The 26930-nt window shown below is 37.4% G+C and overlaps 1 protein-coding gene across 1 annotated transcript in view; it reads right to left on the bottom strand.

Moving 5' to 3' along the window:
• Positions 1 to 26930, bottom strand: part of LOC126285431 (cubilin-like) — a 1398426-nt gene that overhangs the window by 1055167 nt on the left and 316329 nt on the right. The window contains exons 16-17 of the mRNA XM_049984811.1: positions 18671 to 18855; positions 9254 to 9416 (exon numbers count right to left, since the gene is read on the bottom strand). Coding sequence (XP_049840768.1) covers positions 9254 to 9416; positions 18671 to 18855 — 348 coding nt within the window. The remainder of the gene's footprint in view (positions 1 to 9253; positions 9417 to 18670; positions 18856 to 26930) is intronic.

Here is a 26930-nt window from a genome sequence, read left to right as displayed (position 1 = left end):
ATCATGTCTGTGACACCGCCTCCCTTACTCCTTGACAATACAAAACATGCTCTTCTTCTCTGAACTTTCTTGAGGTACTCTGTTAATACTATCTGACAAGGATCTCACACTGTGCAGCTTTACTCCAAAAGAGGATGGACAAGTGTAGAGTATGCAGTCTCTTTAGTAGATCTGTTGCATCTTCTGTGTGTTCTGCACTCTCTGGTTCATCTTCTCCACAACGTTTTCTATGTGTTCCTTCCAATTTAAGTTGTTTGTAACTGTAATTCCTGTTTATTTAGTTGAATTTATGGCCTTTAGATTTGATTAATTTATCATGTAACTGAGGCTTAACGAATTCCTTTTAGTACTTATGTGGATGACATCACGCTTTTCACTATTTATGATCTATTGCCATTTTATGCATGATACAGATATCTTTTCTAAATTGTTTTGCAATTTGTTTAAATCTTCTGATGACATTGCTAGTCTATAAACGACAGCATCATCAGCAAACAACCTAAGACTGCTGCCCAAATTGCCCCCTAAATAATTTATATAGATAAGCAACAGAAAACAACCTATAACACTATCTTGGGGAATGCCCGATGATTTTCTGTCAATTACTACAAACTGTGACCTCACTGACAGGCAATCACAAATCCAGTCGCATAACTGAGACGATATTCCATAACATGCAATTTGATTACAACCCACTTGTGAGGTACAGAGTTAAAACCCTTCTGGAAATCTAGAAACATGGAATCAATTTGATATCACTTGTCAACAGCACACAACACTTCATGTGAGTAAACAGCTAGCTCTGTTTCACAAGAATGGTGGTGTTTTCTAAATTTGTGTTGACTGTGTGTCAATAGACCATTCCCTTCGAGGTAATTCAAATTGTTCGAAAACAATATATGTAACAAAATCCTGCTGCATATCAAAGTTAATGATGTGGATTACTCCTACTGCCTTTCTTGAGTACTAGTGTGACCCGTACAATTTTCCATTCTTTGGGTGCAGATCTTTCATTGAGCGAATGGTTGTATGTGATTGTTAAGTATGGAGCTATTGCATCAGCATACCCTGAAAGGAACCTAACTGGTATTCAGTCTGGACTGGAAGACTTGCTTTTATTTAGAATTCTGGAATATTTACTTCGTCTCCTTTGGTGATGGAATTTCAGAAGGCGGTGCTTAGTAACTCTGCTTTAGTAGTAATTGATAGTATTTCCATTGCTATCATGCAAAGAAGGCATTGATTGTGTCTTGCCACTTGCATACTATACATGACCAGAATTTCTTGAGATTTCCTGCCACATTTCAAAACAAAGTTTCACTGTGGAAACTATTTAAAAAATCTTGCATTGAAGTCCGTGCTAAATTTCAAGCTTCTGTAAAAGATTGCCAATCTTGGGGATTTTGTGTTTGTTTCAATTTGTCAAGGTTTTTTCATTGTTTCTGCAACAGAGTTCTGTCCTGTTTTGTGTACAGCTCAAGCTGTTTGTTAGTTTATTTAGGTTAAATATCTCAATTGCTGTTGATACAATTTCTTTGAATTCAAGCCATATCTGTTCTACACTTGCATTGTTAATTTGGAAAGAGTGGAGATTCTGTCTAAGGAAGATGTCAATCAAATTTTTATCGGCTTTTTTGAATAGGAATATTTCTCATTTATTTTTGGAGGATTTGGGAGTTAGGGTATTCAGTCTCACTACGACAACCCTGTGTACACTAATCCCTGTATCCATTTTTATGCTCGCTGTTAGTTCAAGATTATTTGTTGCTAAAAGGTCAAGTGGGTTTTTAAAACCATTTACTATTTGAGTGGGCTCATGAACTAACTGCTCAAAATAACTTTCAGAGAATGCATCAAGCAGAATTTCAGATGATGTTTTATGCATACCTCAGGATTTAAAGATGTATTTTTGCCAACATATCAATGTTAAATTGAAGTCACCACCAACTAAAACTGTGTGAGTCAGATACATGTTTGAAATAGACTCAAGCTTTCTTTGAGCCTTTCAGCAATTGCATCAACTGATTTGGGAGGTCAGTAAAAAGAGCCAATTATTATTTTATACTGGTTGCCAATAATGACCTCTACCCATACTAACCCACATGAACCACTGACTCTGATTTTGCTACAAGATAAATTCTTCTAACAGCAACAAACATGCCACTGCCAACTGTATTTAGCCTATCCTTCATGAACACCATTGGGTCCTTCACAAAAATTTCTGTTGGACTTATCTCCAGCTTTAGCCAGCTTTCAGTGCCTACAACAATTTCAGCATTAGTGCTTTCTATTATCACTTGGAGCTCTGGTACTTTTCCAATACAGCTACAACAATTTACAAGTGTTATAGCGATTCTTCCAAGATTTATGTTCCTCTCGTGTCCGACCTGCACCCTTTGAGACTCAAGGGTGTACCTCAAACTTGTTTCAAGGACTTAATATGGTATATGCACATGACATGGGGGCATGTTGGTACAAAAATTGTGTGACTATCATGAAACAGTATCAGCACAGGAATAATCTAAAAAGACATGTACAAAGTACTATACAAACATGTGACATCTGCCAAAAGGCAAAACACATGAACCGATCAAACAAGAATGTATTGCATACAGCCATACCCATAAATCCAATGCAGTTGGTATCAATTGATCTCATAGGTTGCTTACCAACGGCCAGAAGTTGGGTTGCGTATCTGCATGCCATATTTCATACCTTTACAAAAATACATAAAGTTATATGCACTGAATATATTTAAAACTATTGATGTGATCAGGCACATGAAGAATTACATACCTAAGATCAGCAATCATGGCTGATATTGCTGCATACTTTTCCAGTTTTAAAAGGCAACTATTCCTCAAAGAAAAAGAAATCAAACAAGCAATAATCTTACACCCTGGGGCTAGCCCAATTGATAGAATATTTAAAGAATTTAATCAATTTATGAGGACATACGTACCTAACAATCATATGAACTGGGCAGTTCATATTCATAATAACTTACCTCCTGTCACAACGGGATATGCACCAGCTGAGGTATTGATGGGAAAAGTGGATAGGAAAGAATGGCTTAGTCCATCACCACACTTACCTAGGCAGGCAAAGCAGCAAGACTAGATCCATGCTGAAGTATTGGTTAATTTGTCTCAATGTGCCCACCAAGAAAAGCAAAGAATGAGTTGGTATTACTGAAATGTCATCCAAAGCCACCCATATTACAGAGAAAGAGTAAGAAATGGTAACTGTTATTTGCAGGTCCACACAAAATTATCAACATACTACATGGATCTTGATACTTCCTGGCAGATTAAAACTGTGTGCCAGACCAAGACTCCAACTCGAGAACATTCTGGATACTACATGGATGTCAATATGAATTATCTGACATCAAAACTGGCAAAGTCAATCAATTTTACCCATATAAAGATATTAAGAAATATGTACATAACACATAAAACTTGTAAATAGTACATGTAAGCTTAATACAGTAAATATTTGATGCACCATTTTTATCTGTCTATTGTTTGCTATTAGTTTGTACTAATAACTTATTGGCCATCAGCCAGAAGAAGTATCTGAGAACATGAACAGCCTTGAGTAAAACTCCATGAAGTGTATGTCATAAAAATAGCATATACATTGTAGACAAGAGAAAAGAAAGTTTTGAACAAAAGCTGAAATCACAGAAGTCAACCTGCCTTAAGCAGTACGTCACAATTTTCCATTGAAATTTTAATGTATCTGCAATGTTAATACATTTATTTATAATCAGGATATGTGTTGAGGAATTATAGTCATGTCAGTCTGCATAAGAAATGCTAAATAATGAAAAGAGGTATTTAGAACCAGATATCTTTTGTGCATCCTCAGAGATGAATTAGAGTAGGAAGGGTATGTGCCATCAGTACATACAACATCATTTGGATGTATTTTCCCCTTCTGTGTTACTAATTACACTTTAGTGTCAGGATGCTTGTGCTTCATGAAATTCAAGGAACATACACTGTTGTCCTAATGGAGACGTTTTGATATGAATTTTAAAATTTAGTAATAACATACGGGATTGTAAAAACTATGGCAATTATTGTAAAGTCTGGCCAGCCCATTGCCAGGACATAAATATTGCGGTACAGTATTTGGCACAGGTGTACAAATATATGAACCCAGCATGAATATTTAGGGCAAGGTACAGACCTATGTATATCATGTGGATACAAAAAAAAAGAAGTCTTTCTGTCCATAAGACGAACACAGACAAAAAACTCCATACATTAAAATTTATACATAGCCATGCAGCTTGTGTACTAACAAGAACTTATAGTAAAGTGAGTTAGAGTTACTAAACAGTGAAATAATGAATGTATAAGTAAAAAGGAAACACATCTTAGTATAGGACAGAGCGAATACTGGGCATTATTTTAAGAACTTGACTACATCGAAATGACAATATAAGTGTATTTATTCATAAAATCAAGCTGTGGCATGAAAACTGGGTGTCCTTAACTACTGCACAAGAAAAGTAAATACTGTGAGACAGTGGTGGCATACGTAAAGGATTGTGGCCAATGTGCTAGGAACTTCTTGAAAATACTCCCAGGCAACAATCAGCATACTTCTGCCAGTAGTGCAGTGGCAACAACACACAATTGCACCGTTGAATGTACTTGAGATGTGGGGTAGCTGCGAGTTCGCACTAGCTGTGAACTATCAAACATGAAAAACTTTGTCAAAACAATGTGTGTTTACTAATACTGACTTGTATGTAGCACATATGACAATGTGTGAAAGCACAACAGAAGAAGTGTGAAATGTAGTGCCAAGACAAATATTCTGCAGTACTGGTCCTAAGTGAACAATAATAAATAATTAACCTATGTGTGTTCCCTCCATAGCACATAACATCTGCATTAATCAGTGTCTAATGGCACGTCTGAATGATTTCATGAACACTAATGCCAGAGAAGCGAAGAATAACAGTACTGGTACACAGTGTGAGACAAAGGCACATGAGCAGCAGAAACGGTAGCCAAGCTGTCATTTGTGGAGGATCTGGAGTTCTGCCTTTTGTTCCAGCCAGACATTATGCAACATCTCGACAGAGAACCTACAATCCAGAATCCAGCATCATACCTTTAACCTTGTCAGAGAAGACCCCAACAATAGAGAAGATAGACACAAAGAAACAACTTTTGAAGCATATAATTCTGAATCAATCTCGACAGTGAAACATTGTAAATAGTTTTCAAACCAAAGACATGAACTTACTCATATGCAAATGAGATTTCTATATATGTGCATATATGTAGATTAATTTTAAATGTTACAATAACATTGCTCTGAAAGTAATATAATTTTTGAGAACTTAGTGAACCAGTGCATTTACTAGGATGAAGATAAGCCCTTTCGGGGAAGTGCATTTACTAGGATGAAGATAAGCCCTTTCAGGGGATTTTTTCTTTTATGTCATTTTTTCCCTTGAACAGCGCTCGAATGTGAGGGCCATAATAGAAATGACCTACGCCATCAGATCTTTATCCCAACCAAGCATTAGAATGCATTAGTAACTGAACAATTAAACAGTATCAAGCAATAACTATTACTGGTCAAATAATTTAGCTGCAAAAACTGTACAAAGTAAACCACAGAAAATGTTGATAACCAATACAAATCAAAAGTCTGAAATTTCATGATAAATGACTTGATGACAAACAATGTTATTATATGAAAGAACAGTAAATGTACTAATTGTGTTTATATTATACACGATCATTTGTGGATAATTTCAGAGTGAAAAAGTGTAATACACATCAATAAAACAACAGTGAAACTGTGTATACTTTGTATGTTGAGAGTAGAGCTCTGACAGCTGGCAGCGCAGTTGCCAGTATTCGACAAGGACAGGCAGTGAGCCAACAGTGGTCACCCAGCACTACGGCAACACTGGGGCATTGCCACGGTAACTTAAACAAAGGCTCACAATCTGATTGGCTGTTGTGGATGTGCGAAGCACTTGTGCCAAGGTTGTGTCAACTTTCAGAACACTTCTCTTGCTGTATGCACTGTAGGAAGGCCAGTAGAATGACCACTAAAAACTCAATTAAATTGTGTACATGGTCATGCTAAGTGGCTTTATGGTGCCCTATATGTCATCATAATATGCAATTTGACAAAATAATATGAGACTGTATGAAATTACCAGAACACATCACGTCCATGTATGGACAAACCTATTATCAAAAATAGCTAATTTTGCAAAACTTATTAATATACTGAACCACAAAACAATGTGTGTTGTATAGGCATAGTATGGTAATTGTATTAATGAGAATAATTAGCTATGATTTTTCTATATGTAGAGAAGACAATGTATGCTCCCCTTCTCTGATTCATTGTCTCTTGTTCTGGTAGATGTGATAATAGATTACGTAGCCATATCATGTCTGTAATCATATATGTAATGAATTAACTGTTAAAATGAATAATTGTTTTACACTGGTTATTTCATGCCTTTATTCTGTAGTTTTGTGAGCCCTGTGTCAAATATCTGCATTCATAGCAAGCCAACAGCAAAACAATCTAGCAGTGCCTGATCGACCAGGTCACTGACATGAAGTGTAAAAATTGAATTTAAACCTTTTCCTTCAAGCAGTGCTCATATCAGCACAACAAATACAAATATTTTCCTTCACAGTGCAGATGTAGTGCAGCCAATATTTTATGGTTTTGATGTTATAATGACTGTCTACGAGGAACTGTGTTAAGACTAGCCAAAGATGTGCGTTATCCCCTGGTTTTAAAATCATGGTCTTATGCTAGCTAATGCAGAAAGTATTATTAATTGCAATACATTATTACAAGGCTCAGAAAATAATCCAGTGGCAAGTTAGTAAATGGCACGTTCCATATATAGGCTTGAACCCAACAAAAATATATCAACCATAATTTTTATTAATGAATTTTAACTATGGCAAACCTAAAAAGCTAAATAATAACCAAAATTAATAATTAATAATCATCAAAAGATTGTGTCATTAACAACAACATTTTAAGGCACTGTAGGTTGGCATTTGTTTAACAATTTTTCTGACATTTGACCTACACAAATGACTGGCGTTGTCAAAAGTTCATCCTCTATTGCTAACCAGCCACTGCATTGTTATACAACCAGTAGGAATGGACAGGTGGAACCTGAAGACACATTAGGAAAACTATTTTAAAAAGGTAGTTGAGGATCCTGAGACATGTTACTCATACTTTCATTTCCCTTTGTGTTACAGAACTGTCTCCTTATATAATGCATCTAAAGTACCCAAAGTATTCATTCAGCAAAGGCTAGTAGTAAGAATACTTTGTTATGTATGTAACTACATGTACTTCCTGATGATAGAAAAAGACATGACATGAAGTCAAGAATGCTGACATATTTTGCAAACTTTCATCCTCTCTGAAGTAATATACTAATAATTAAAGGAGGTATTCATTTAGTAAAATCAGTAGTTACAATACTTAGTAAAGTATATGACTGGACATCTTACAGAAGCATTTTCAAAGGTCCTGGATTTCTGTTACTCATTTTCCAGTGCATTTACACTTTAATGGTATTTGTTGCTGATAGCAAAATTATTCCTAGTTAAATTGTGAGTACCAAACAAAAAACAATATTTTTCATGTAGAATATCCTTCTTTGTCTAGCATTCCTATGCTGCAGTGTAAAGGCCTTCAACAAGCTCTCAACTTTCATGAAGCAAAAAACAGAAAATACAAAAAAATTCAAAAGAAAATAACACATACACCTTATTAGTCACTTCTACAAATTATCTGACTATCTACATTCAAGAAGAGAAGATTCCTGAAAGCTGAACAAGTAATAATATTCAATGGGGGTAGATTCTAGCATGCAAACAACTGTTGTATTATGATAAATATCATTATGGTCATGAAATATTAAATGAGCAATAGAGATGTAAACATCAGTTGTTCAGTACTTCGTACACTCCAAACAGCGGTATCTTTCTTTTAAAAAAGAAGTGTGTTTCTCATTAATCTTAATATGTTAAATTTGGCTTAAGTGGGCACAAATAGTGTCTAGCATTTTATTTTTATGGTGTTTAATTATTACATCAAGATAAAAAAAATATTGACACCTTTTATAACAGCTGCTTGATGTTGATAATGCATATTCTGACTTGGCCCAACTAGCAACTACTTTTTTTATGAAGAAACACATCTTTTTTGAATGTACTTACAGAAACTGTGGCATTTTATGTATTCATACCATTTGAACTGATCTGAAAACGATTTTGAGATGAGATAAGTACAGGGTGATTATAATTAAACTTCCACTACTTGAGAGGACCCCCACAAAAACAAGGGATTGTAAGAATGAAACTTCGTAAAAACATTTGTAATGACATTCAGAAGAGAAATAACAAATAAACTATGATGGCCTTCTGCATCCACAACAGCCTGGAATCACACTAGAGAATGCTCTACTGCTGCCCAAAACATTTCAGGTGGAATGTTGGCTATCTGCCTCATGATGCTAATCTTCAACCTCCACAGTATGTAAGTGACCCATTGATAAACTCCATCCTTCACATAGCCCTACAGACAGAAATCTCACAGCTTCAAACCTGGTGATCTTGGTGGCCACGTAGTTTGGAATGGTCAGCCTGATTTGATTTGCTCTAAATGTGTTACAGAATAACCAAGTAACCTCATGATCAATGTGTTAATACTCATAAAAATCAGCTGCACTACTGCTGTTGTTTTGATAAAACAGCTTAATGAGTAAAGCCCTGCACACCTTGTCCATGCCCATGTTGTCAGTCTGCAACCGTAATGAACAGTGATGCTGGTGGTTCAGTCATATGTCATGTTACCAATATTGGCACATAACAGCAAGTCATTACACTAAATACACAAACCCCCCAGTGCATAGTCTGTACATCATTCCTATACAGTTGGGTACCCATAACATAAATAGATTTATGTGTACACTAGCTCAAGTAGAAAAAGGTTAATTATAACCACCCTGTAATTACACAGTGGTTGCATACCTTTCATATATCTGCTTCTCTTGTCTTCTGAAATTGATTAAGTTTAGTGGAACCATTATGTTAAAAACTGTTAGACGAAGTGCAATCCACTATAAAATTTTAATAAATTATCTCATAACATTTAGTTAAGGCTTTCACTATTTCACACTTAATAATATTATTGAATTATTTGTTTTTAAATGCTTACATACCTGGGACTGTGGAGTATGCAATCTGGAAGCCTGTGTCACTGCTTTCATTGTCTGAATGAAAACGAATCATAACTGTGCTTCCTGGTGATGTTAGAGGTTCTGGTTCTGATGAATTGCAGAATTCAGCAAATAACGGATCACGTTCAGAAAGTCCATCATAGAACTGAAAGTAAATGAAGTCATTTACAAATTATAAAAAATTGACACTTTTTATTCTACACAAAAAGAAAATTACATTAACAAATAATATGAGTAGTACAAATTTCAGGACCTGATTAGCTTCCATTTATCATATATATTACAAGTAAAATTTACAGTAACTGAACACAGTGTTTTGTTCATATTTCATGGCAGAGTACATCCATATGTCATTGTACCTCAGTAATTCTAATTGAAAAGGAAAGTCACCTACTACTATTAACTATTATTGCAGAATTGTTAATTGATACCATTAAAACAATATGAAAAGGCTACGGCAACACACACATATTATATAACATGAATTACAATCCACAGATCCAACAGATTAAGGCCTGGAGGACTATGTGATCAAAGGATGAACTTAATCACTGCTAGCGCCTGCTTCACACTCGCATCCACCCCTGGCACATTACCCCAGTTTCATTCAACATCCACTCACACCTTTCTCACCCTCCTCTCTAGAACCACCCTTTTCCTCTGTTTTATTTCCCTGGTCCAGTGCACTCCCCCACGTCATTATACGTAGCAGACAAGTCCCCATGCCTATGGTCAGAATGAGATTGCAAACACCTGCCACTCACCTTGTGCACCTGCCAAACCCTGCCTCCAGCTCCATGTTTCCTTTCTTCCCTCACTCAACACTACAAACCTGTGACCTGATGAGTTGCAGAGTTGATCCAATGTAGTCATTCAGGACTATGTAGCTGTAAGGTTGTATGTGTATGCGTACTCTATATCTTTGAAGGATTCACCTGAAATATAGCAACATTCTCATTCTTTATCTATATCTATACTCAACCAACCACTATAAGGTGCACTGCAGATGGCAAGTCCTGTTGTAATAGTTATTAGGGTTACTTCCTGTTCCATTCACATATGGAACATGGGAAGAATAACTGTTTGTGTGCCTCTGTGTGTGCAGTAATTATTTTAATCTTATCCTCATGATCCTTATGTGAGCAATAGGTAGGGGGTTGCAGTATATCTCTAGAGTCAAGTTTAAAGCTAGTTCTTGAAACTTTGTTAAAAGGCTTTCTGGGGATAGTTTATGTCTATCTTCAAGATTCTCCCAGTTCAGTTACATTACATTTATCATTTTCCATGGATCCCTTGGAGAGGAGTCTCTGGGATGTGGAAAGAGTCAAAGGTTTCCTTTTCCTCAGATACATGGATATTGTACAATTCTAATGCAGACAGAGTTACGAGCCATAATCCTTGTGAAGATATTCATCAATGGAGTAGAAGGAGTTGACTAACAGGAAGTTCTTCAATTCACTCTGAAACCGATCTTTATCACTTACAAGACCTTTGATATGCTCTAGTAAGTTACTAAATATATGAGTACCCATGTGTTTGACTCCTTTTTAGTACTTATGTTAACCTTTTATAGTCCTTATACAGATTGTTTTGGTTCTGGTAATATAATCATGTTTTGCACTATTTTGTGTAGTAAGAGACATGTTGGAAATGACAAAGGACATCAATGAGTATATGTACTGAGAAGCAGTTGTTAGAATACCAAGTTCCTTAAAGACGTCTCTGCGTGATGATCTAGGACTGATACCAGATGTAATTCTAATGACTCATTTCTGAATTTTGAAAATGTTCTCTTTGTGAGAGGAGTTTCCTCAAAATATGATTCCATAATTAATTAGTGAATGGAAGTAGGCTGAATAAACTAACTTCTTCATTTTTAAATCATCTATTTCTATTTTCAGCATTTCATTAAGTCCAGAATGTGAGTTTTCCAATTTAAGTTGTAGCCCTGAAAATTTGACACTGTCTTCAGTTTTAATTTTATTGTTTGAATACTTTACACTTATAGGGACAGGTACTCATTGTGAGGTGCTAAACTGTATGTACTGAGTCTTCTCAAAATTCAGTGACAATCCACTTTCTGTGAACCACCCATTGATACTTCCAAATATTTCATTAGCTGATTGCTCAGTGAGATCACGGGTACTGTTTTTTGTATCAATACCTTGTATCATCTGCAAATAAGGCAAATTTTGCATTTTGTGATACTGTATATGGAAGGTCATTAATATATAATAGGAACAACAAGGGACCTAAAATAGAGCCCTGGGGCACCCCTTCACTGATGGTTTCATATTTTGAATGACTACTGTTATGTGGTAAGCCTGATATGGACACGTACTGCTACTCCTTTTATCTCATAATATTTTAACTTTTGTATAAGTATATCATGCTTAACACAATCAAAAGCTTTAGCCAGATCACAGAATATTCCAAGTGATAACAACTTTACTCATTCTAATATATCATCTGCAAAAGTGAATACAGCTTGATCAGTTGACAATCCTTTCCGAAATCCAAACTGATTGCGAATGAGAATATTTTTCTGTACTAAGAGTTTACAAAGTCTATTGTAAATAACCCTTTCAAACACTTTTGAAAATATTGCCAATAATGAAATGAGACAGATGTTTTCCACTGATGATTTGTTTCCTTTTTTTGTGTAAAGGTTTGGCAATAGCATATTTAAGTTTATCTGGAAAAGTACCACTGTAGAGGGATTCATTACATAAGTAACTCATTATGTCACAAAGTTCTGAGGAGCAACATTTAATTATGGTAGTGCTGATTTCATCATAACCACTGGAACATTTGTTTTAACGAGAGCTAATAATATTAGACACCTCTTTCGGTGACATAGGATATAGATGAATTTTGTCGAACTTCTGCGGAAACGCATTTTTTCAATATTTTAAGCTGTTTTCTGAGGAACTATGCAAACCTAAGTTGTTCCTTCAGTAGCTCTGTGACACTCTCCCACAGATCAAACAAACCTTTGACCATTCATGCTGCCCTTCTCTGTATGCATTCAATATCCCTTGTTAGTCCTATCTGGTACATGTCCCATACACATGACTAATATTATAGAACTGGTCATATCAGTGATTTGTAAATCTCTTCTGTAGACTGACAGCACTTCCCCAGTATTCTACAAATAGACCAGAAGCTACCATCTGCTTTACCCACAACTGAGCCTATGTGACCATTCCATTTCATGTACCTATAAAGTGTTACACTCACGTATTTGTACGAGTTGGCTGATTTCAACAGTGACTCATTCATATTATAATCGCAGGATGCTATGTTTCTTTTTGTTTTGTGAAATGCATACTTTTACATTACTGAACATTTAAAGCAAGTTGCCAATCTCTGCACCACTTTGAAATCTTGCCAAGAGCTGACTTAGTATTTATGCAGCCTCTTTCAGACAGTACTTCATTGTAGAGAACTGTGTCATATGAAAAAGTCTGACTTTACTATTAATATTGTCTGCAAGTCCATTGATATACACACATGAAAAAAAGTTCTGTATCACCCCAGTTCCCATAACTCCTGAAGATAGACGTTGAATGTGGATATTGTATCACAGACACAGTCCCTTTGACTGTTCAGAGATGTCACTAAACCTGGCCAAAGATGTATACAACCAACCATGAGCAGTGCCTATTAGATAGAGGGGGTCTGGCAGCCGATCAGTTCCAGTCATTCCACAAGGAAGGAGGTACATGGCTTGTGTTGTTTGTAGTTCATGCCTAGATGGTCAATACTGTTGTCCGATCATGTCCACATCATCACTTTGTGCCAAGAAGGGCTCTCAACAAGAGAAGTGTTCAGGCATTTTGGAGTGAACCAAAGCAATGTTGTTCGAACATGGAGGAGATACAGAGAGACAGGAACTGTTGATGACATGCCTCGCTCAGGCCACCCAAGGACTACTACTGCAATGGATGACCACTATCTATGGATTATGGTGCACATGAAAACCTGAAGCAAGGCCACCAAAGCAATGTTGTTCGAACATGGAGGAGATACAGAGAGACAGGAACTGTTGATGACATGCCTCGCTCAGGCCACCCAAGGACTACTACTGCAGTGGATGACCACTATCTATGGATTATGGTGCAGATGAAAACCTGAAGCAAGGCCACCACATTGAGTAATGTTTTTCAGGTAGCCACAGGATGTCATGTTACGACTCAAATTATGTGTAATAGGCTGCATGATGCGCAGCTTTACTCCCGACATCCATGGCGAGCTCCATCTTTGCAACCACACAATCTTGCAGTGTGGTACAGATGAGCCCGACAACACGCTGAATGGACCACTCAGTATTGGCATCACATTCTCTTCACCGATGAGTGTTGCATATGACTTCAACCAGACAATAGTTGGAGACATGTTTGGAGGCAACCCAGTGAGGCTGAGTGCCTTAGACAAACTGTCCAGTGAGTGCAGCAAGTTGGAGATTCCATCCTGTTTTGGGATGGCATTAAGTGGAGGTGATGTACACTGCTGGTGGTCATGGAAGGCGCCATAATGGCTGTATGAGACGTGAATGCCATTCTCCGATCGATAGTGCAACCATAACAGCAGTATATTGGCGAGGCATTCATCATCAAGGAGGACAATTCGTGTCCCCATCGCGCACATCTTGTGAATGACTTCCTCTAGGATAATTATATCACTCAACTAGAGTGGCCAGCGTGTTGTCCAGGCATGAACCCTATCAAACATGCCTGGGATAGAGTGAAAAAGGCTGTTTATGGATGACATGACCCACCAACCACTCTGAGGGATCTACACGGAATTGCCGCTGAGGAGCGGGACAGTCTGGACCAACAGTGCCTTGATGAACTTGTGGATAGCATGTCACTTGAATACAGGCATGTAGCAATGAAAGAGGATGTGTTACTGGGTATTAGAGGTACCGGTGTGTGCAGCAATCTGCACCACCACTTCTGAAGGTATCGCTGTATGGTGGAAAAATATGGCATGTGTGGTTTTCACGAGCAATAAAAAGGGTGGAAATGATGTTTATGTTGATCTCTATCCCAATTTTCTGTACAGGTTCCCAAACTCTCAGAACCAAGGTTATGCAAAACTTTTTTTGATATGTGTACAACATGAACAGCAAGAGTCCCAACACACTTCCCTGGGGTACACCCAAAGTTACTTCTACATCTGATGATGTCTCTCCATCCAAGAGAAAATGTTACATACTCTCTAACAAAAAAAGTCCTCAACCAATCAAAAATTTCCTCTTGATATCCCATAAGACTGCACTTTTGACAAAAAGCATAGATGTGATACTGAGTCAACCACATTAATGACTTTAACACAGATACAAATGAAATAGCATGATACATTTGAAGCTTACTGATGTAGCAACTTCATATGATATTTTAAATATAGTGTGCTCAGACTAGAGTAACAGACATTTGCTCCACTAGAATACAATATGTTACTTTTAGAACAAATATTATAGGTAAGGTAAATTATAGTTGCTTAAATTATCAGTATTCTACCTGCTTTTGTCAGGTGATAGAGAACATATTATCCTTTAAATATGAACTATCTGAGGAGAAATGAGATTCTCTGTACCAAGTAGAAAGTGTCTGACAGCAAAAGGAATGAGTTCTTTTCAACACTATTGAGGCATTATGGCTATTACTGCCCTGTCACAGAAATCCAGGATGTAGTTAAACATTTTCAGAATGTTCCATAATATTTCTCACTGCTTCAATAATATTATGTTCTAATTTGACATCATTTTGAACAATGGTTCATTTTTTGCAAAGTTTTGAAATAGGAGCTTTAGTTACAAGTAGCCTGTAGATAGTTAAACTTATCACATAGTTTTTTATCTCATAATTCTAGAAGTGTACTTCTTTATTTACACATGATCATATGGCAAATCCTGCCACACAGGTACATTTGTGATGACATATAGTATGGCAATATGTTTCAAAAACAAGTACCAAACTTGCTAGCATTAATAGCAACTTGGGGAAGAGATACTTTTAATGTGCTGCTACAGTACATTATATCATTACATATTTGTACCATTCTTGCTACAAAAGGAGCCCAATATGGGGCCCATCAGTGTCCACAAGAGTTTGAAAGAGCAGGATTGCATTCTGCACAACATAATGAAGCATGTTCGTAGATATGCTGGCTACCTCTCTTAGTATGCTGTGCTTGAGATCAGCACATGTGTGAATGTTCCTCCGGTAAGCCTGGTCCTTGAGGTAGCCGCTATCATGCTGGTGAAGAATTTGGTAACAATAATTTCCAAATGTGTTTTGGAGAAGCAGGTGAACTTCACTTTGTGTGTCCCCCAATATTTTAAAAGTAGGGTCTTGCCTTCCAACATTTAGAATTAGAGGTCTTGCCATCCCAACATTCAAATGTGCACTTCTCATTGCTTCATTGCCACCTGCACTGGCTTGCTAGAAAAGTGTGAGTGCCAATGGTTGGGACTGTAATGTCATTGCAGATGAATCACAGAGCAGGCGACATCCCGTGCTACCAAGTTGCTAGAGCTTGCACAACTTAAAAATCTGGTCAACTTCTGACTGAATACTTATGCAGCTTTTTTCAGATAGTCTTTATTATACAGAACAGCATCATCAGAAGTTCCTTCTACGTGTATTGATGACCCTCCATCCAACATATCATCCTGTATCCTCTCTACTAAGAAATCCTCTATTCAGTCCGAAATTTCATTTGATACCCCATATGTTACTATTTTGATTAATAAGCATTTGTTTGATACAGAGTCCAAAGCTTTCTGAAAGTCAGAATGACTATCTTAATACATGGCTTTCAGGATATCGACAAAAAAAATGTGTTGTGGTTTGCATAACTGATATATTCAGAATCCATTACTGCTGTCTTGGAGAAGATCACTCTGTTCAACATATCTCATTATGTTTGAGCTCAGATTATGTTCTAAGATTGGAATTAATTTTCACTCTGCAGTGGGATGTGCCCTGATTGAAACTTACTGACAGATTAAAACTGTATACTGGACTGGAACTTGAACCTAGGACCTCTGCCTTTTAGGGAAAGTGCTCTACCAAATGAGCTATCTAAGCAGGAATCATGACACCTAAAGCAGGAAGGGTGAGTTGTGAGCCACATCTGGATAACTAAGTCAGAAGTAATCTTGCCCATGAAAGGTAAACATCCCAGGTTCGAGCCCAGGTCCATCACACAGTTTTAATCTGCCAGGAACATTGATGTTCTAAGATTCTTCAACAGATAGACCTCAAAGATACTGGACGGTAGAAATATGGAAAATTACTGCTAACCTTCTTGCTGTTGGCTGTAACCTGTGCTTCCTTGTAAGTATTTGTTGCAGATATTTGTTCAAATGATCTTTAAAATATTGTGGTTATAAAGGGGCTCACCCGGCCTCAAATTCTGCATGGCCCTAGAGTTTCATTTAATTTTAGCAGTTTCAGCTGTTCCCCAACACCGCTCATACTAATATCTATGGCTGTTGTGAGAATTGGGGGACTACTCTGGTAATTTTATTTGTAAAGGAACACTCCAAAACTAAGTTTGTTGCTGATTTTGCTCTACTATCCTCAATTTCACTTTCTGTGTCATCCACAACTGTCTGAACATTAACTGTGGTGTCACTGAGAGCCTTTATTAAGACTATTTGTCCCTATTCAGGAACAAGAATGTTCAATAAGATGCCAGCAGATATAGGTCTGAAAATCAGTAATGTCATACACTTAAGATCAAGTCTGAGGCCAGCAATATCAGCAACATTTTTGATCAATACAGAAAATTCTGTAATCTGAAGACACTAATCCATTTTAGTTGAATTTGCCAAATCATATACAGTAAAGAAAGTCAAATAGCTACATAAATAAATTGTAGAGCAATAAAGTAAAATATACATTAGATAAGCCATGGCTCAAGCACACAGTTTGAAAAGTAGTAGAAATTTCTGAGAATAATAGCTCCCTCACTTGCAAAATAAGATGTTAATTTAACACTATAGGTAAATATAAGGATATAAAAGCAACAAACCCAGAGAGAGAGCGAGAGAGTAAGTGTGAGTGGTGAGTGTGAGCGTGTGTGGGTATTTCTCTCTTTTTCTGTAAAAAAAAAAAAAAAAAAAAAAAAAAAAAAAAAAAAAAAAAAAAAAAAAAAAAAAAAAAAAGGGTACACCTGGAAATACAAAGTCGATTTTGATCCGATGACAGGATGACAGCATATGCCACCTGGGGGATAATAGACGTATTGTTAACAACTGCAGTGGCAGATCGTACAGCTGCCACAGCACAGCTAAAAACACTTGTGAGCCCAAATGTGTGTACTTGAACTGTTCCGAAATGGTTATCAGCAATGGGACAAGGGGCGTGCATGCTTCTAGCCCATCGTCCACTTACATCACAGCATCAATGTGCACAGCTCAACTGCTGCTATCGGAGGATCACTTGGAAGATTAAATCGCTTGCCACAGTCTTCATCAATGAAAACAGATTCTGGTTGTGCATATGACGTAGACCTAGTGGGTGATGTCTCACAGCGTGTACTCATCCAAGACACACTGACCCCACCTCAGGCATTATTGTTTGTCATGTGATAAGTTACAACTCTTGTTAACCTTTGGTGTTACTGGAAGGGTTGCTAACCAGGGCTTGGTACGTGCAGAATGTTGATGGACCCATTTTTTTACCATTCTTGTAACAGGAAGGTGATGTGTTGCTCCAACAGGATAATGCTCGCCCACACACTGCCCATGAAACTAGATGTGCTTTGTAAGATGTGCAGCAATTTCCCTGGCCAGCACAATCTCTGAACTTATTTCCAATTGAGCACATGTGGGATATGATGGGACAAGAAGTAACTCATCAATCAATAACTTACAGAACTACATGCATGGGTCGAGCAAGCATGGTGTAATATATTGCTGGAGAGTATCTGCCATCTGTACAATTCACTCAATGCCAGAGTCAATTATGGCATTGCCCCCCGTGGAGACTACACCACATTACACATTAATATTGGATGTTTCAGCATAGGTCAATACCTGATATCTCAGAACTGGTTGTACTATTGATCTGTAAATGTAATTACTTGATGTACTCCATATTCATTGTTGTAACAATAAATCTTGAGCAAATTGGAAATTTCTAAAAGGGTTTATTAATTTTTTTCTAGTAGCATACCTATTAATGCGCATGTATTCTGTTATGTCAGAAGGAATATTTATCTGACAGCTCAGTAACATTTCTACGTTGTTTTATCCTGCCTATCAACTACTCAGTACCACAACTATATTGCGAAATGTTATCTTTAGTCCCTCCATTACATATATTTCACCAAGATATTTCCATTAGCATAATTTTAATGAGAATAATTAATTCAAAACAGTACCCTGAGAAAATCAAAAGAGCAAGTGGTGTGATTCTCCATTCGAAGAGAGAAGAAATGAAACTGGATTTGATTATTCAAAGGAGCCCTTATGATCCAGGCACAGTCCCTGTTCCGTGGATAGTTTCCTGGTGAGCCCGGAGACTGCAGACTGCCATGTGATTTTGCTGTAATGCTGCCACCACACTCTAGAAAATGAAAGGTTGTCATAGTTAAAAGAAGAGCTATCTTCATAATATAACATCAAACAGACAGACATCTTGATTAGTAATTATAAAATGTCTACCAACTGGAAAGCAATTCCTACATTAACTTTTTTAAACATGTTTAGAAATATCTTGGAATTACTGAACAGTAATAAGTGGTCAACTAGTGTCTTCTGTGGTCTGCCAAACATGTTGCATTGTGTAGATCATCAGACAGTCTTAGGGAAAGGCCAATGCAGAATCATGGAATCATTAGGTTAGTTGTTAATATTATACCCCAAAGGCAATGATAGAAGACAATGATGGGTGTCTGCAGTAGAATTTTGCAAGATACAGTCGCTTGAATTTTGCAAGATATTGTGGCTTCTGAATGGGCCATAATTCATCACGGAATCAAGGGGGATGTGCTATTTATTGCTTGCTATTTCTTATATATTTTTTCAGCGTCATTATCATCAGGTACTTGGCATCCACCGCTGATGAAGGACCTCTATAGATTTCTCTAAGCATTACAGCTTCCATCTATCTGCATCCTGCATGTTTCCTAATGTGACCTACTCACCTCCCACTACTTTGTCATGTCAGTCTTTTCTTATCTCATGGAATTCTGAAAACAGCTTTCTTTTCTCCATATATTATCTATACACTTGTACCAACCATCTCCACATGATTTTAATTACCGTAATAATTATATCTTCCTGTCTAATCTGTTACCTGACCCATTTGTTTATTTCTGTCCATTCTAGTAACTTTCAAAATGTAGCTGTCCATTGTTTACGCACACTACTCAGATAATACCACTTCAGTTACGGGTGGAAAAGACTTAGGAGTATTAATGCAGAAAAGTAGGGACCATCACCTTGTAGCCAGTGGTTCCAAACAAATAATTGCATATTAATCATGAAAAAAATTATTTCTCCATCTTATGGATTAAAGACAATGGCCAAAGCTGTGTTTCAGCTAAACTTCTGCGGACCCATCACGACCCAAAATTAACATGGACAAGTCATACTAATTATACCTGCATTAAGTTCGCTTGTATCACACATTTGTTAGGTAAATTAACAACTTGTGTTAGTGATAAACTATTGTTCAATGTATCTTATGCCTTTCTCTGCTTCCACATGACATATGCTGTTTTGTTAATGGGAGGAATTCTCCTTGAGCCAAAAAAGTTTCTCAGTTGGTAAAAGAAGGCACTCAGGTGCATCTGTGGAATCAAAAATAATAAGCCCTATATACACTATTTCAAAAAACTAAAAATATCAACAGTTTTCAGAAAACTACAAATATCAATGGTTATAGACAAAAGAAAACTGGCACAGTCCCAAACTACAACAATCTGTCCATCAACATAACACACACCAAAACCAGTGAATCAACATCAGAGTCACTAGACTTAAGAAAACTCAACATAGTTACAAATACATGGCTCCCAGATAATACTATATAAAATGTTGCCAGCACAGGCATACAATGTGTTGGTATGTTTAGAAACACCACACATAAATGGCTTAGAGAAAAGCATTTTATACACTGGAAGATTTATAATGTGCCCTTAAGACGATCTTAAGTATCAATATAATTTTATTTGGATTAAACTTGTATATGTGAATTTATTGAATATAGTATGTGCAGTATGATGGAAATTCTGTATGTAGATAGCCAATAATAATCTGAAAATATCTTTTAGAACATGTATGTCATTTATGTAATTGTATATGCACAAGTGTGTATATACACAAAAGACAACATTTTTTCCATGTTGAATGCTTAAGGGAGGATAATAAATAAATAAACTATTGGTTATAATTGTTTTCATCAGTGTTACTATTCTAAGCCTAACTGGTAATGCTCCATGATTGTAAGCTATCCATTTTGAAAACCCTATTTAGTTTATGAAAACGACTCTAGATCATTTTTATTCTTCCATTTATTTCTTTTAGTGGTACTGTCTTCAAATGCCTTACATATAAAGACCCACCAACTGGTTCTATGATGTCATGGTTAATTTGTATTATTTTCATTTCAGTATAATGGTTACTGTCAAGAGTTAAAGAAATGGACACCAACTCTTTTATTTGATCTAAAAAGTAAATAATAAAAAAGATAAAAAAAGAAGCTGGATTATCTTTGAGATCCCTGCTGTTTAAAGCAACATTGGAAAATGAAGAAGCCTTTGTTCTGTTTAAAAGAACTTTAGTTCCTGTGCTTTAATGGTGTACGTAGTGTTTTTCTTTTAATAAATATTAATGTGTGCAATACAACTGTTTATTCTACTGCAACAGTGGTTATGGGCCCAGGAGACCTAATGTAATATAAAAATGATGTTAGTGTCAATTTTCTGACCTAAAACTCATATATATGGCAAAGACAAAACATCTCCCCATACTGACCTTGTACTTTGTGTGTGTTTGGAAAACATCAACTGACACCGAGATGTGATTGAAAATTTCACAGGAAAGAAAACATGTTTCCTTAATAATAGTAAGACAATTTTTGAAAGACGCAGTCTGTGGAGAACAGACACAGCATTGAGAAACTAAATGGAGGTAATTACCCTTACTGGTCATACCAAATTCCAACAGGTCCTAATTTGCCAACTGTAATTGAGCCTGGCGTGATGGAACCTAGCGATGGTGCATCAGTTACTGATTAAGAGGCATATACAGGTTGTCTTATAAGGAATGGTCAATATTCAATGATATGGCAGAAATGATCATTCAAAACACAAAAGGTTTAATAAACAAGGGCTCTACAATGCACACCTTCAGAACTATGAGCACCTGTCATCTTCACTACCACAAAACACATCTCTTTTACTGAACAAGTGGTCATAGCTTTTAAGACATACACTTAACAACTCATATTCTCAACAATTTTTTTCTTGTTTTGGTACATATAGTCTCCTCCCAAAATATGGAAAGGAAAGAGCTTGCAGTAGAACAAATTTGTTTCACAGTACTGAAAATGAAGAAATGCTCATAGCTCTTCAGGTATGCATTTCAGAGTGCATATTTACTAGACTTTTCTAGTTCAACTGATCATTCCTATTGTAGCTGTCCTCAATGTTCATCATCTTAGTAAGTTCACTAAAAGATATTTTTGAATGTTTCAATGTGTTTTATTAACGTGTAACTTATGAACTTCAGTCAGGAATGTGAGTGATGACAAAAACAGATATGAACAAGATAATGGCATTTGAAAGGAAAATCCTTTGAAAAATTTATGGGCCTATGAGAATATGCAGAGTGTTGGAGTATATGATACAACCATGAAATAAAACGTGTACAACTATGCTTCCACCATTGCCGATAGGTGGTAGCAACGGTAAGTAGCGGTCGAAAGAAACAGATCGCAGACATCGCAGCTTGGACCTCGGTCAACATAATCTCATTCAAACATTAGTCAATTTGTGTCTGCATCATAAAGTTGTTCTCGATTGAAAATGTCAGTTTATGAGCCTAATTCTTGTCATTTGCGGGAGGCGTTACTGTTTTGTTTCAATATGAAGAAAACAGCAGCTGAATCTCAAGTACATATGGTTAGGCCACTATTAGTGAAAGAACATGTCATGAGTGGTTTCAACACTTCAATAACGGTTATTTTAACATTGTAGACTGGCATACTGGTGGAAGAGAAAATGTTTTCGAAGATGCAGTATGGGAGACATGGCTGAAAGAAGACTTGCATCAAAATGAAGAAGAACTGACACAATTAGTAGGAGGACACAGAAAGCCATTTCAAAACGTCTCAAGGCTATGGGCATGATTTAGAAAGAAGTAACTTGGGTCCCATGTGAGCTGAAACAAAGAGACAATTAACGGCATATGTGTGTTTGTGAACAGTTGCTTCAGAGGCAAAAACGAAAGTGATTTCTGCATCACATTGTGAACAGGGATGAAAAATGAATTCATTAGGATAACACTAAATGCAAAAAATTATGGGGTTACCCCAGCCATGCTTCCACATAGACGGTAAAACGAAATATCCAAGGCTCCAAGATCAAGCTCTGCATTTGGTGGGACCAGCTCGGTGTTGTGTACTATGAGGTGTTAAAAACCAAGTGAAACAATCGCAGGTGCTCTTTATTGAATGCAATTAATGCGTTTGAGCAGAGCATTAAAAGACAAAAGGCTACAATACAGTGAGAGGCATGATAAAGGTATTTTGCAGTATGACAACGCTCGACCTCACATTGGAAAAGAGGTCAAAACATACTTGGAAACGTTAACATGGGAATTCCTACCCCACACACCATATTCTCCAGACACTGCTCCCTCTGACTATCACCTGTTTAGATCAATGGTGCATGGCCTGGCTGACCAACATTTCCGATCTCATGAAGAAATTACAAATTGGATCGATTCGTGGATCGCTTCATAAGATGAACAATTGTTTCGATGCAGGATTTGTACACTGCCTGAAAGATGGGAGAAAGTATTGGCCAGCGATGGAAGATACTTTTAATGATACATGTGTAACCAATATGTTTCATTAAAGCGTCAAATATTGGGGAAAAAATGGCAGAAACAAAGTTGTACTCCTTGTACAAGAGTTTATACAAGGGAAAGATACAGTGAAATGTGTTAAATCTCAAAGAATACACTGGTTATGGCATATGGAGAGGGTACCAAATGGCAAGATGCCCAAATCAATAATGAAAGGCTGACTGTATTCCCGCAGAAGGAAGGGCCAACAAAAAGCTAGATGGCTGGACAATGTGTGGGCCAACCTTAGAAAGATAAGAGATCTGACACTGAAAGAGAAAAGAAGAGGACAAGGCTGCTTGGAGAAAGATTGTTGAGGAGTCCAAAGACCATCAAGGCTGTAATGCTGAAAAATAAGAAAAAGAAGATGAACTTATGAACTTACACATACTGTCAAATGACAAAAATACAGAGAATAATCTCTAACTTGAAAAAACAAATGTAATGCCAAACAATCTGTTTCAAGCTCACAAAAATACACTGTGTGGTTTATGCTGTCAGTGGGAATTCCCGCAACCACTTGACCCCTCTTCCCCCACACGCCCCCTCTTCCTGCAGCTGACTGGAGCTCCAAGAATGTAAAGTTACTTGTACTGCACACATTGACCAGTCCTGATGCAAATTACCAATGCCTCTGGCTTCTCCTCTGGGTTTGCTTGACAGACGGAGTGTTGTGTTTTCTGTGCTTGCCCTGTTCTTTCTTTCCATCCCACCACTATGGGCACAGTTTCCTCCTTCCTCTAATGAACCATTTCATTGTCTAAGAGTATTCATATGTGGGCTTTATTCTTTCTAGGGAACTGTCTATTTCTTGCTGTCAGACTTTATTTGAATTGTATGCTCATAATGTTTTAGGACTCTGTATGGTCCAGAATATGATGGTTACAAAGGGGAACACAGCATCTGTCCTCAACATAACATGCGAGCATGTACTCAGCTCTCTGTGCAGGCTGTAATGCTGGTGATGGATGTTCCCTGGATATTTGGTTCTGCACTAGTCATAGCAAGTATGGCAGATTGCCATCTCTGCTGTTGGAGCTCCTATACCTTGTTTATATGTTGAACAGAGGTCTAGCAATACCAGTGGTAGTACGAAGATCCAAGTGTCTTTGTGACACATGATTGCAGCTTTAAACATCCAGTGCCAGCATTCCACCATTCCATTACTTGCTGGATGGTAGCTGGTTGTATGATGGTGTCAGGACCCCACAGGTTAGCCACATCTAGAAACAGCATCAACTTGGACAGTCACCTGTGATCTGTGGTAACATCCGATGGGTAGCCAAACTGTGCAAACTACATTGCTAAATAAATCTTTGTCAACATCTCCAGTGAGATGCCTTTGATTGGAGCTGCCTCTGCCTACCAAGTATATATAGGTTGAGGGCAGTTAGCAAGTATCAGCACCCTTCTGATGGGTGAGGTGCTCCTGCAATGTCTCATTAATCAAAATTCTTCCACTTGCATATGAATGTGTCTATCTGCCTTACATTGTTGGTACACCATATGTTTTGCCCACCTGTGACAATCCTTATGCTTGGCCTTACAAATCATTTTGTAATAAGCCTAATGCTTGTGTTTGTGCTAGGGTGGGGTATATTATGAACTGCAAAGAAAACTGCTTTGCGTAGTCCTTCGGGTATAAAAGGTCTGGGTTTGCTTTTTGACATATCACACAAGATCTTTAACTTAGTTCCTACTGTCTGTACCTGCTTAAGATGCATTGATTCAGTTTGTAAATATTCCTTTAGCTGAGCATCGGCAGCCTGTGCTGTGGCGGGCTGCCTGTAATATATGAGGGTTGGAACTTAAATAGTGGCAACTATTTATTCACAACTGATACAAAAGAGTTATATGTTTGCACCTGTTACTGTCCTTCAGAGTAGTCACCAGCATTGTGTAGAACCCATTGCTAGCAATGTGGAAGGCATAGTATACCTTTAGCAGAGCCTGTTCTGTTGATGGTGCGAATGGAGCGGTCTAAAGTTACGGCAATTCTCATGTACGACTGTTATGCTGTTAGCCTAACACATTACATTCCTCCACAGCAGACCATCAATGCACAGTATTACTGTTCATTTTTGGAGCATCACCTGCGACCAGCTATGTGAAAGAAGTGGCGACACTTTCTGCACAAGCCACCAATCATTTTACATGACAATGTGCAGGCGCATTCAGAGAAAGCTGTGGCTGCTCTGTTCGGTCGATGGGACTGGGAAATACAGTACCATCCACTATACTCCCTGGACTTAAGTCTTTGTGACTTTGATTTGAATCTGAAGATGAACGAACCACTTCGTGGCATTCGCTTCAGAACTGTTCCAGAAATACGATAGGCAGTAGACTGCTCCATTCACACCATCAACACAACAGGCTCTGCTAATCGTATACTATGCCTTCTACATCGCTGGCGACAGGTTCTACGTAATGCTGGTGACTACTTTGAAGGACAGTAACAGGTGCAAACATGTAACTCTTTTGTATCAGTTGTGAATAAATAGTTGCCACTATTTAAGTTTGAAACCTCGTACCATGTAAGAAATGGAGTCTTTACCTACTGGTGCTGCTGTCAATGGCACTTGTACCTTGCCTGCTCCTGATAGATGCTGGAAGTATAAGTTTACATCCCCTTGGAATCTTTTTAATTGATAAAAGTCTTTCGTTTCAGGTGAGGTATGTTCTTTATAACTTGATTTTGTCTTTCAAGGGGCAGATGCTGGCTGTCAAAGCTGCATAGACAAGGAAATTCTCTTGCATCAATTCCATAGTACATTTTCGTTCATAGGTGACTATGCCGTACTCGCATATCCTGTCCACTACTACCACGAGGTGTTCCCCGGGTACTGTAGCGGTCCTGTAAAATACCAACAAGTCATCCAGGTACACAAAGCATAAATCTAGCCCTCTGAAGAGTTCACCCACAAAATGCTGTGTTCTTCAAACCCAAAGGCATTCATAGAAACTTGAAAAACTTAAATGCAGTTATCACAGCAGTCTTTGCTATGTCTTCTTTAGTCACTGGTATATGTACACTTTTTCGCAATCAGTTATGCTGAATGTTGTGGCTCCCATTAGCATATTGGTGAAACTTGTGATATTTGATACCATGTATCGATCCAAAATTGTGTGTTAATTTGACATCCAATAATCCCTGAAGGGCCTCTAGGTGCTTACCTCCTTTCTGGTAAGATGCAGCAATGACACCCTTGGGCTGTCTGAACTGCATATAACACCAGTTTGTAGCATTTCATCAAATTTGCCTTTGCTGTGGCATGAGACCAATTGGCCTGGTGTCAACTTGTGCTATGTAATGCGACACCCTTTCTATCAGCCCTCTGATACCCATGCTGTTCACAGTAGTTTGGACTAAAGATCAAATTATGACCTCTCCATTCATCTTTATCTGTGCTGCACTGAGATTTACCTCAATCTTCTGGTAACAAATAAAATTTGCTCTCAGAATGAGCTTTGCTACATCTGCTAGTACAAAATTCCATATGAACTTCCTACTACATCCCAAATCCACTTCTACTTTGTGATTTCTGTACATTATTATGGGTGAATTGT

This window comes from Schistocerca gregaria, chromosome 8 (genome assembly GCF_023897955.1).
Source record: "Schistocerca gregaria isolate iqSchGreg1 chromosome 8, iqSchGreg1.2, whole genome shotgun sequence".
Taxonomy (NCBI): Eukaryota; Metazoa; Arthropoda; class Insecta; order Orthoptera; family Acrididae; genus Schistocerca; species Schistocerca gregaria.
This window is presented reverse-complemented; position numbering and strand designations above follow the sequence as displayed.